Source organism: Hibiscus syriacus, unplaced genomic scaffold, assembly GCF_006381635.1.
Source record: "Hibiscus syriacus cultivar Baekdansim isolate YM2019G1 unplaced genomic scaffold, ASM638163v2 tig00110059_pilon, whole genome shotgun sequence".
NCBI lineage: Eukaryota > Viridiplantae > Streptophyta > Magnoliopsida > Malvales > Malvaceae > Hibiscus > Hibiscus syriacus.
The window spans coordinates 126,801-140,221 of record NW_024062582.1 but is presented as its reverse complement, the minus strand read 5'-3'; the positions used below and the strand labels follow the sequence as shown (position 1 = coordinate 140,221).

The window sequence follows — 13,421 nt, the reverse complement described above, 5'->3', positions numbered from 1 at the left end:
ATTTAATTCAATAGCAATTAAATATTTTTCATTCATTTGATTACATGATAGATGTACTTGATTAAAATTGATAAAATGTATCTTCCCTCTACTTATTAGGTTTGCACTCATTAAACATACAAAAACGACTGATAGCCTCCCTCATGAAGGGTTTGTGTAACAATAAGAAGTCCAAAAAAGAGATTAATTTAACGATTCCAATGTCTGGTTCAGTTCCATGTTAGGTAGCTTTATTATTGAGGGGGGAAAATCATGTTATTCTAAGGTCTTGTGAAAGGTTATTTATGCAATATCAATCTTGATTTGCATAATATCAAGATCTTAAATTGTTTTAAGCTGCATGGATGCATTGTTAATGGAGGCATCTCAGCCTTATTATGTTGCAGAGTTCTCATTATACTGACAAATACCTCATTTTTCCAACTTCAAAGTACTATTATCATCAATCAGTGGTTTGATAGACCTAGTGAAGATTTTATTTACCATCTTTTTTTAATTCATCATCATTATCATTCCAGTGCTCAGAGTCAGCCATCACTTTTTCCATATTTGAGTTGAATGCAACATAATAATTCTGACCTTCATTATATCTGTTCACACTTGCTTTACTTTTTCTCTTTTTGAAATTTCAACATCCATTGTTTCCTTTGTTTCTCGTTATGAACTTATTAGCATTTTCGTCAAAAGATCAAGTTGCTCCTACAAATTTTCATTGTGAACTTGTTAACATTTGTTAAGAAAAATGTACATAGAGATTTGCTTGATTGCGTTGAGTAGGAGAATGTTTACTTCGACTTTGTGAAAAGTCTCAAGAATTTCTCTCTTGATCATCCTTCTATGTCTTTGAATACCTTCGAGGAAATGAGGTTGAATCACTTTCAGTTGGATGGCTTCTTGAGCGCCAACTTCTTCCTCGGGTTTTTTTTCTCTGTGTGTATGCTTTTTCCTCTTCCTCATCAGTTTTGGCTATGATGGTGGTTGGTTCATGCAAAATCTTGCCACTTTTCAAAGTAATAGCACTCACATTTTGTTTAAGATTAACATTAATATGTGAAGGCAACTTACCTCAAGATTCAGATTGACTAAGAGATTAGGCAATTTGAATTTCTTGGGTTTCAAGATTTTTAATACTCAATCTTGTCTCTTGTTGAATTGTTGCAAGTTATTGGCTAGAGAGTGCATTATATCTTCCAATAAAGGTTTTAATAATGAAAATGGCTCTGGTTCACAAAAGAAAAAGATACTTCATTGATTCGAATATGACATGCTATTTGTGGTCTCTGTCCATAAGTTAAGATGATCTCTCTATCCTGGATGGTAACTGTTTTAATATGGATTATATTTCTTTGGGTACAGCAGAAGTGGTCAATAGCGGCGTTTAAAAGCGCCGCTAAAAATGTTGCCGACGCAAAAAAAAACACTACAAAAACGCCGCTATTACAAACGTCGCAACTGTTCGCGGCGTTTTCTACTTATAAACGCCGCTAAAGGTCATGTTATATTGCGGTGTTTTTGAATACAAACGCCTGAATATGTTTGATATTTGTAGGCATTTTTCATAAACATGTTTGATATTTAGCGACGTTTGAATAAATATTTTGTGGCGTTTGTAGTAAAAAATGCTGCAATATATCTAATATATAGCGGTGTTTGTAGTCACAAACGCCACAATAGATTTGATATGTAGTGGCATGTCTGGCAGAAACGCCGCGATAAGTTGGTCATTTAGCGGCGTTTAATCGTAAAAACGCCGGTATATAGACACTCCATTAGTGGCGTTCCCCCCTAAAACGCCGCTAATCGAAACTGATTTTAACATATCTTTTTCGTATTTTTTATTACCCAAATTTAACCTGTAACAATATTCAACAACTTATAGTAAATTTAATTAAGATTCGAATTAAGTAATAGTACATAAAAACATAAATAAATCATCGTTTACAAACATTGAAGTTAAATATAATGTAGTTCAACAACTTCGAATTTCCATAAAGTAAGTATTATGCTAAGAAAACTCCTAGGATGATGAATTCTTCGTTTGATTCTGTTGCATCATATGCCTCATAGCTTTAATTTGTTGTTGAAGTTCTATTTTCTCTGAAATGATGCTTCTCTCTCTGCTTCTCTCACTGCTCTCTCTGCTTCTCTCGCCGCTTCTTTCGCTTCAACTTCGGCTTTCATTTGAGCAATATTTTCATCAAATTCACTCAGTTGTTGTTTTAATTGAATAAATTCTTGTTGAGAAGACTGTTTGTGTGATGACATGTACTGAGACGAGCTGGATCCAAAGAATTTGGTTGGAGTAACAAATGATCATTGACAGTGAACTCGACCATATCTTTCAGGACCGAAAACTTCAGCAATAACTTGATTTTCAATCTCCTCCGCATTAATAGAAGCATAGGATGAAGCCGTAACTTCGTATTCTACCCTTTTATCGCTCAATTTTTCCTGATAATCAGTTTAGAAAGTAGAACAAATTCAAGAGTTATTTAAAATACACAGTTTCATACTATCAATAAAATAGAATGCAAATTTTATGTCCAGTAAATATACCATAATATATGCAGCTTCAGGAGCCATAGGAGAGCCATCTTTTTTTGTATGTGTGATTTCAAAGAGCTGTATTCGACCAACTTTACTGTCAGACGTTATTTCCTACAATGTAGAATATAAATTAATACTTACAAAACAAGTAAGAAATAATAGAAAAAATGGTTAAAAACTATATGCTACCAACTTAAAATGACTATAGGAATAATCATAATTAAAACGCGAATACTTGTTCATGAGCTACACGAACAAAACTCTTCGATCTAGCAATGTGAGTAAACTTTTGTTGTTGTCTACTAACAATACCAACGTGCACTCGGTCATACAATTTGAACTCCACATGACTTATAAAGTCAATAATTTAGTGACATAGTATTATTTTCAAAGTGCGTCATACCTCTCCTTTCTTTGAACTCCAAAACCTGACTGTATCTTCCCATTGATATCTGATCAATCTAGGTGGGACATTTTGCAGCTTTCCTTCAAGGCTGAGGTTGTTCTGAAAATATTTATTTTTTAAGAAACTCTTGTGGTCTCTCCATTAATTTCCTAATGCTTGCTTCAAATATTATCTGAGACCTCTAACGAAAATTTCATTAATTGTGTAAATTAGTAGTTTCGGTAGTCTAGTCTTATAGTATTTGACACATATCAGTTTGATAATCATTACTTGTGCAAATTCCATAAGATTTGCTTTGTTGTGTGTTATCTTTTGCCAATCTTTGGACAAGAGAGGTAAGATTTGAAATTTTATCTTCAAGAGAAGAAATACTTACCTCGTTAACTTGTCTAAAGACAGTTTCATGATGTGGACCAAATTGTTAAGAGTTTGTCGTCATTACGTTGATCAAGTCTTTGGCTTGGGTAGGGCTCTTCTTCATGATTGTTCCTTCACTCGCAACATTCATTATCTTTCTTTCCATTGACAACAAACTTTCATAGAAGTACTAGATCAACAATTGATTGGATACGTCATGTTGTGGACAGCTTAAGCGTAGTTTCTTGAACCTTTCCAAATAAGCGTAAAGTGTTCCGGCATCTCTTTGTCGAAACCCAAAAATTTCTCTTCGAATGTTGGCATCTCCTAAAGCCGGAAAGTACTTCTTAAGGAAGAGTCTAGTCATATTTGTTCAAATGTTTACGAATCTAGATAGTATATAGTATAACCAATCCTTCGCATGGTCAGCAAGAGAGAATGAGAAAGCACGTAGCTTGACTTGATCTACTGTGACATGCTCATATTTTATGCTTGAACCCACCAAATGAAAATCCTTCAAATGCTCGTGTGGATTTTCGTTCTCAATAACTTGTAAAGTTTGAAGAAGATGAATTAGACCAAACTTGAGTTCGAACGGTACCTCAAGATCTTGGTAACTGATGTATGGTGGCTGATGGACGATCTTGAGCGTAGCTAGTTGGCGTAGGGTCAGCTCAGTCATGGTTTGTCTTAAGCACTCTTCCTCAGTCGAAGATTGCTTTTATTTTCTTGCTTCTTTTCTCAATCGACAAATAGTTCTCTCGATTTCGGGATCATATTCAAGTTTCCCTACACAAGAAGAATAGAGCATAAAAAATAACAAGAAAAATAAAATTAACCTACATGACACCATTCCTTGATAGTGGCGTCAATTTTTGAAAAATAACTTCTAGTAGTGTTAAGTAGGATCGAATCTACAAAGAGTGGTAAGATATTAATTTTATTAATAAACAAATTAGCAAATAAAAACAAAAGGGGGATTTTTTTGTTAGAGTAGATTTTTTTTTAAATAAAGTAATTTAAAGTAAAAAGGAATTGATATGGAGATGGATTCTAGTCAAAGTAGATCTTGGTATATTAATTAAAGATTTAGATCATTGATCTTCACAAAAGATAAATATGTATTAATCTCAAATAGTTTGATTTTATGTTACCAGAGAAAAGCACATGCATAACGCAATTACCGAGAGAAGCATGAAGGACTACTTTTCTTATTATTATTAAGATTAAAAATTTAAAAGAAAAACACATAAGAATTAAAACCTAATAATAGTTATATCTATTAAGAGATCCAAGGTACAAAACTATCAAAACATTAATTTGTTAACTTACTAAGAATATGAATTTATACCTTCGATCTCGTTTTGTATGTTACTTGCAACTTGCATCAAGAATGTATTGATTGATCGTTGCATATAAAGACGAATAAAGTGAAGAAAAGTATGCAAAACCAAAAATCAATATATATTTATCAAGTCCGGAAGATATAAAGATACTTGAAATAGATGAAGAAGATGAAGAAAAAAAGATCTCACTAAGAACTTGTATTAATAACCTTGAAAAACCTTAACTAGAAAAAAAAGTTTAACAAAAGACCATACTAGTTTTCCCTTTGAATGTGTTTTCATCATTTGTATTTGTACCTTAAACGTCTCTAGATTTTGTAAAATTATCTCGTAGAATTTTCTGAATTCAAGTATGCTCTTTTGTGAAGAATTATTAGTATCCGAAACTATTTTGGTATGGAGCATGGTCAACGTTTTCGTGAAACATTTTGTTTCAATTAAAATCAAGATTGGACATATTCCCTATGGAGGTTTCTTAATGCTTTTAGGATGTTCTCTCTATACTTTATAAGTTAGAGACATGTTTTCTTATCTTCAACAGAGACACTTATATCTGATTTAACCAATGAAAACCTTTTGTAGTGAAGTATCCATATGAGACATCTCCGTATTTTTAGCCAATAAAGAAGGCAATTTATCACCCTTGACAACATTTCTGATTTAAGAGATTGAGATTTCTTTGTTGTAGTAAGAATAGTGGGGAAGTTTATGTCCCGTAATTGGGGTAAATGAATATCTACGCTTTTGAGTGGGGAAGTTTATGGCTGAAGTATATTTGCTTTAGTAGAAGCGAAGAGTTGGAATACCTCTGGCTAGTGTAAATGACATCTAGACACTCGTTAAAACACAATAGAATCACTCTTAATGCTAGAGTGGAGACTCTACATCCTCTTTGGTAGTTTCCATAAGTCGTAAATCTTGGGGTAGAGGCATCTCAACTCCTGATGGAGGCAATTCAACGGTGTCCAGGGGTGAAACCATCTCGTTACCAGAAGGTAGTAGAGACATCCTCATTCATTTGGATGATTAATATGGAGGCGGCTCAACATATTCAACCAAAGAGAAGGCATCTTAATGTCATGATAGCATGACAGAATATAAATATTTCCACAATAGAATTATTTCAAGAGGAGGATGTGTCATACCTCTCGGTGATTTTGATTTTTAAAGGATGAAAAATAATTTTGGTTTTTGTATGACATTAAATATGCTTACCACATCATAGTGTTAAATAAAAAGTTTTTTCGTGTATCTATGTGAGGTTTACCAAATTATTACACAATAATCCTTAACTTAGCACTTAGTCATTGTCTCATCGGGCGGGCATATTTTTCGTGTCTTCCAGGCCTCGTCTTTTCATTTTTTATTTCACATGGACTATATGAACTAAAATTACCTCAATTGGCAGATGTGTATCTTTATTGTTGTTTATGTGAAAGGTGAATGAGGCACTACATGAGTCGGACAAAAATGTCTTGTTGCATTAGGACTCTTCACCCTTTGCATGTTGTGCTCCCATTGTCAAGTGTTCATTTTGTGTTTCTCATGTTATCTTAGGAAGGGGTATCTCAATCATTCAAGTATCAAAGGCATGATCAATTTGCTATTGTTAACAAGGCCCTTTGGTGTTAGAAGTTAGAGGTTGTGTATAGGGGTGTTCATTCGGTTAAAACAGTGGCCGACCGAACCGAACTACCCTTAACCGAATTAACCGAACTTTTTTTTTTCTTTAACCGTTAATCGAACCGAACTTTTTTTCAAACATATTAACCGAACCGAATTAATTTCGGTTAATTCGGTTAATTTTCGAATTAACCGATTTTTTTTTAAAATTTTCTAATTTATATAAAAATTAAATGTTTTTAATTCAAAAAAAGTTTATAATTAATTTAAATAATATATAATTATAAAATAAAAATTTCAGATAATTTTTTTAATTAATTAATATTGATTTAGATTTAAAAGTTATTGGATCTTAAATTATTAATTGAGTTTTAAATTGTTTGGGCTTAGCCCAAATGTTATATATATAATATATTTAATATTTTTTAATTAAAAAATAGTTTACAATTAATTTAAATAATATATAATTATAAAATAAAAAATTTATATAATTTTTTAATTAATTAATATTGATTTAGGTTTAAAAGCTATTGGATCTTAAATTATTAATTGGGTTTTAAATGGTTTGGGCTGAGCCCATATGTTATATATAATATATTTAATATTTAAAATTTAATTTCGGTTAATTCGGTTAATTAACCGAATTCGAACCGAATTAACCGTTAACCGAATTCTAAAAATTTTCTTAACCGTTAACCGACCGAACTAATTCGGTAACCGAACCGAATTAACCAAACTAATTCGGTTCGGTCAGTTAACCGAATTAGTTCGATTATTTGAACACCCCTAGTTGTGTATGTGAGATTTTCAGTTGGCTATATAGATTAGAGGTTTGTTCTCCAGAATCAGAGTCATAAAAAGAAAAGAGAGTCCCTCTGAGCAATCAAGGTGACTTAAAATATTTCTCCTTGTATTGGTGTCAGATGTATGTCCATGATAACTACTCGTAGATTCATATGATGGGTAGGTCTGATTGATGTGATCGACTAATCAATTAAACTTTGATTTTGGCAGATGATGTGAGGTTTATCAATGACTATGTTAAGGGATTGTGGTTTTCCAATGAGTGAAAGACTCTGAGTCCCTTTCGTCTCATGTGTGAAGATATTTCTCCCTACTAGTGTAAGACAACTTACCTCTCCAGAGGCTAACTTCTTCAGAGGTTTTGATGTGCGGAACGAAGAAAATACGAAATGACTATAATAAAAATCTACTTTTTGAGTTTTTAAATACTTCAAAGATATTTCATAGTATTCAATAAAAGTTTAAAAAAATGACTTAGAAAATAAATATAAAAAAAGTTATCTTAAATGTTGTTATATAAAAAATATTATAAATCAAAGCTAACATTACGAAATTATCATATATTATACATATTTAAGACTGATAGGGGTGAGCAAAACTCGACTCGACTCGAAAAACTAAATTTTTCGACTCGACTCGAATTGACTTTGAGTTGCAATTTGATAAACTCGACTCGAAGAAATTTCAAATTCAAATCTAGTTGTAAAATACAACTTGAATAACTCAATTTTTTTAGAAATTAATAGATTTATTTTCAAGTTTGAGTCGAGTCTTTGGACTTTGTATGATATATGCATATCACATATGAAAAAAATATGAAGAAATATATTTGTATTGTATATATGATTATAGAAAGTCACTTAAATTGGAATAAAATAATATTATACTATTATAAATATTTACAATTAAATTTAAACAAAAACTCGAAAAATTGACTCGACTCAGCTTGACTTGACTTGAATTTTATAAACTCGACTTGAAAAATTTTCAAGTCAACTCTGAGTTGTAAAATATGATTCGTCAACTCAAATAATTCGAATTTTTTTGACTCGACTCGATCGAACGCTCACCCTTAGACATATTGCTAAAAATAGCCCTCCAACGTGACCATAATGATCATTTTTGGCCCATATTATTTTTTGGAGCATTTTGAACCCCCAACGTTTCACTTTGGGACAAAAAGCTCCCCCTGTAGATGAAAACCATTATTTAACACACGATGAACACTCCATAATATGAGCCATTTAAAACCTAAAATAAAATGTTGAGGGCTAAAACGCCCTAAAAAATAAGGGACAAATTGATTATTCTGTCAAATGTTAGGGGTCTTTTTCCCCTAAAATAAAACGTTGGGGAGCTAAAATGCTCCAAAAATAGAATAGAGGCAAAATGACCATTTTGGTAAACGTTGAGGGTTATTTTTGGTACACACATATATAAATTAAACATATGCATATAGTCGAATTAACAAAGCTAACATGTTTTTAATTTTATATACTTATCAACTATCACTACACATGTTATACACTTTTATCTTTTACATGTACACATAATAAGCACGTTTTCATTATCATACATTCATATCATTGGCACTTATACAAAGTATTCTTATTAGATTAGTCGAGACTTAAAAAATTTACATCCAAACATAATTAAGAAACATCGTAAGTCATTAAAATCAATATACACAAATCTAATCATATTTTAGATAATTCAAATTGTTATTCACACATTCTAGTACTGCGTATACTAACCTAGCAAGGCTAATAGTCGTGCTCAAAGATATGTTCATTGTATTGAAGAGTCCTTGATTGATCATATTCCATGCCCATGTCCGAATTTGACTAGGTTCCTTACAAAATGAAAATCACACTTAAACAATTAGGGGTAAAATAAAATATTAACCTTTTTGTTAACGTTGCCACATCACCAATTTAACGAAGATAACGATAGAGTGATCATTTTATTATAAATTGATAACTTTAGTGTCAATTTTGTTACAAATCAATAACGTTAGTGACCAATTTGTTACTTTTGAAACTTCAATGTAAAAACAAAAACTCACTCAAACATTAGTGATCATCGGTGTAATTTACCCTATTAAGAGTTGATTTCAGTGGTCCTACTTCTAGTCCTTGATTTGGTGAGATTTTTTAGCTACGATCCAAAGTTGTGTCGGTTGAACTTTGTGAGAGTCGGATAAAGGCATCTGATTAACATAGATATTTATATGTATTTGAAAATATCCTATGTTCATGTCTAAATACATGTTGAAAACCTGCCATTTGGGAGGGTGAGGATTAAGGGGTTTTTCTTTCTTCATTTTGATGGAGGGATGGAAGAACTTAGGGTTTGTCGAATGTTTTGTGCATTTAGGAGTAATTTTCATGGAAAGTATATAAAATACCCTGAAATATAAACATTAAATGATTTTGGAAAATTTTCTAAAACAAACCTTGGAAACTGTTATTGAAAGCAAATAAACATCAACAACCATTACATAAATGTAGTAACTTGTTTTTGAAGATTTAGAACTGCATATTCTCTCTCTTCACAAGAATTAAAACAAGTAAAGAAGAAAAACCTATGTTTTGTATTCATACATCAACACAAGTTATAAAACAAATGTAACAATGATGACCGATGCCTGTGCTCTGGTTTTAACATTGCAGTCTCCCATGTTTGTAGGTTGCAGCTTTGATTTACGTAGAACAAGGGCAGCAACATTTGACTTTTGACAATGGCCTTATGTTATGCTTATAACTATCATGTTCTTCATTTGTTTCTGCTCTGAAATTTGACGCGGCTATTGCAGTAAGATTACAAATTTAAGAGTAAAATTCATAGTTCTTGGCTTGAAGGATGATTTGCCTCAACCCTCCAATTGGTGATACAATCATCAATAGAACACCTAGTACAATGCATATCTGTAAAAAGGAGAAGAAAAAACTGAATAAGCATTGATTTTGAAGCACATTGAAGCAATAAAGTTCATAGAATCTAAATCAAGGTTTACATACCCAGTTAGTCCACCAAGATAACCCAAACTTTCTTGGTTTATAAATGGCAAGCCACATGATGCAAGGGAGCTAAAATACAAAAAAGAGATTAGGCTACATTCTTCGAAAGAAAGGTATCTTTTTCTTGGAAGAAGAATGTTACTTACAAAGTATGTTGTTGGTGCAAAAGCAAATCCTCCGAAAAATCCGAGAAGACCTCCGAAGAAAGGGAAGGTAATGCCGATGAACATCGTGATCGCTGCAATAATGATTAGATATATAAATTAGAATCCCTTATGGACTTCATTTCCAACCAAATGAAATATATGAAGAGTTCTACTCACCGACGTAAAAATTGCGGACGATGAATCGAAGTGCTCTACTCGGCCTGAAATGCAACTTCTTAACTAATACAGTCTCCATCATGTCAAAAACTGGCATCGCATAAATCTGCATAGCCAAAGACACCTGATCAACCATATGGTATGAGTTGAGGACGTTATCTTCAATGATATTAGTCAAATACAAACCTGGTAGCTTCCAATAACATGGACGACAACGAACATGTTAGCCATAGCAATAAGCCATGCTGGTTTCTCCAATGAGATGAGGATGTTGTCTTTTACTGAATTACCAAACACCCAATACCCAACTAAAGCAACAGGGAAGTAGCACAAGGCCACAACTATATAGGCAACGATAACGCCTTTCCACATCGGTCCCTTCGACGGTTTCTCAGGTGTAGACGGGATGGTAGCTTGGATTTCCAAGACTACGTTGTGCCCGGCATAGGCAAAAGCGACATCCCCCAAGGCACTGAAGAAGTTGAAAACTGTTCCTGCTGTAGTCTTAGCTATGTAGCCGTATTGCACATCTGGTTGAACTCCCTTATCCAATGAAGCTCCCCAAGCAATAGTTGAATAACTGTATGTCAAGACAATCATCAAACATTAACATCGAGACCGGCTTAATTTATCGGAAATGGTAATTGAAATGATTCTATACCTCAAGGACATGACTGCGGCAGCCAAGGAGACTCCCGAAATGGAGTTGAAGTTGGGAAGGTGAGACAGCACAAAGTGAACAGAGGCAAAAATCATGATGAAATATGTTAGTTTGATGTCTTTGCAGGTACTGCAGACCGTGTCATGGAACTTCTTTAATGATCTGCCTCCGGTAACCATATAAACAATGCAAACACCAACTTCGACAATAAGTTGCTGTGGCACCACAATGTAGAGTCCAAGTTTTTCACCAAAGGCATATTGACCCAGTTCATGGTACCTATCGAAACGTTTCCCGGGGACCATTTCATGCATTTCAACCATCTGCCATAGTGTGTAGAGGGTAATAATCCATGATAGGACTAGAACAGCAACGCCAGGACCCCTGAAACCGAATTAGAAATGTTGGGTTTATTTGCTTGATTGGGTAATTTAGGCGCACGGTTGGTGAACATACCATCCCAGTTCTGACATGGCGTAAGGGAGACTGAGGACACCAGCTCCAACCATGGCGGTGACATTGTGGAAAGCCGAGTACCACCATTTTGCATCTCTTGATGAAGTGATGGGCAGCCAATCATCAATTGCTTTCTGCTTTGCTAATTGCTCCTCGTCATACTGCCATCGACAACCAAAACTGAAATTATTGTTCCATTCATCTTGAAGCATAGCTAACCATTTCAAACATGCAAATATTTAAAACAAATCTAGAATACTCCATATACTAGTATCGACAATGTTTATTTTTCATCGACGACGATAGTAATAATAACAACTGTCAAATAGAGGGTGAGGACGAAAGGAACCAAAAGATTGACTTTTTTTTCCAATCTTGAAAAAAGAAGCCAAAGTGGTGATAACTGATAATCCCCTAATTGTTAGAGGGCCAAAAATCCAAATATAAAAGTTCTGATTCAACTAACGATGTATGCCACTTACCAACTCACCACGTTTATCCCCTCTACTCCCTTTGTTTTCGGATTTGTCTGATCTAAAGATCATAACTTTATTGATAATACGATTAACCACCAACTTTTGAATTCAATTATACGACAGTTTAATTCTTAAAGGTTTTAAGCTCTATTTGATAACACGCATTCAAATTTAACGAAAATTAATGAATTTTAATCTTCAAATCAGATAAGCTGAGGAACTACATTACCCAGATTGAAAGAAGAGTGACTAAATTTCAAAAGTCAAAGACTACAGGGACAGAAAAGGAGAATTAACCCTAATTTTCTTCAGATACAGACAAAATCCTAGAGTCTGGACATTAAAGCTACAACTGGGCTTTTGTCTTTTTCTGAGGAAATATTGGAACATGAAAGTAATAAAAGTCAACACTTTTGGGATTTGGCCTTGTGTCTATAAATCCAAGCTGTAAATCGGGTTAAATATAATCACAAAACCCTAACTCTAAGTCTTAACCCTACACAACTCAACTTCAAATTATAATAATAATAAACTGTAAACAAATTGGTTCAATAATTATTACAAGATTTAAATGCATGATTATGACAAAAATAAATGAAAAACAAAGTCAAAGACTTCAGCCAGCTGCATAATGGAAGAAATATATAAAATAGATTAAATATTTGAAAAATAAATTATTGGTAATAGATATATGATCAGGTAAATTCATTGTTTAACTTTCGTAAAGAGGTATTTGTCATGGGATTATTATCTTTCTCTCAAAAATATGTCTAGATCGTAAGTAAATATTAAGATTCAAACTCAGATAAAATGAAGGGAGGCACCTTGTCATTTTATGAATAGTTGGTCTTCTTATGTAAAAGGTGAAATGTAATATTACTATATTACGATTTAAATTCACTAACTGTACATAAAATTTATATACGAGTATTAATATCATAAAAGATATGTAGAGTTGATAAATGAAAAGGAAATAATATTGATACTGAAGAGTCAATAGATATACAGTAAAGATGAAGCCAAAGCTTACATAGTAAACAAAGGTTGCAGAAAAGAAATTAATGAAAGGGTAGATGCATTTTAGAAAGATGGATTGTGGGTTACTTACAGTGCCGCTGCTGTTGTTTTTGCCGTAATCTGTGTCGGAAGAAGCTTCAGTTTCCATGTCCGATGAAAGAAGAGAGAAAACAATGGACAGAGCTCCAACAGGTTTGGGTGTGGAATTTATAAACTAAAATATCCCACGAGAGCCCCCTTCAAGATTACGCTTTCTTGTTGTTTTTGTTTGACTTTCCTTACAAAAATGGGACTAAATTCAACTCATCTATGCCGGGCCAAGTTTTCAGGAAATTTCCACCAACGAGTGATATCCAGAATCAGTGGGTCTTTTAATTTAACATGT

At 33.1% G+C, this 13,421-nt stretch overlaps 1 protein-coding gene across 1 annotated transcript; it reads right to left on the bottom strand.

The window, feature by feature from the left end:
- Positions 1-9,552: 9,552 nt before the first annotated feature.
- LOC120214382 (lysine histidine transporter 1-like) lies at positions 9,553-13,218 on the bottom strand. Its single transcript, XM_039212288.1, has 8 exons — positions 13,128-13,218; positions 11,544-11,704; positions 11,088-11,471; positions 10,613-11,006; positions 10,427-10,532; positions 10,250-10,341; positions 10,104-10,172; positions 9,553-10,010 (listed from the first exon to the last, which is right to left on the bottom strand). Exons 1-8 carry the CDS (start codon positions 13,182-13,184, stop codon positions 9,912-9,914), a joined length of 1,362 nt encoding a protein of 453 aa, XP_039068219.1. The 5' UTR covers positions 13,185-13,218; the 3' UTR covers positions 9,553-9,911.
- Positions 13,219-13,421: the final 203 nt, after the last annotated feature.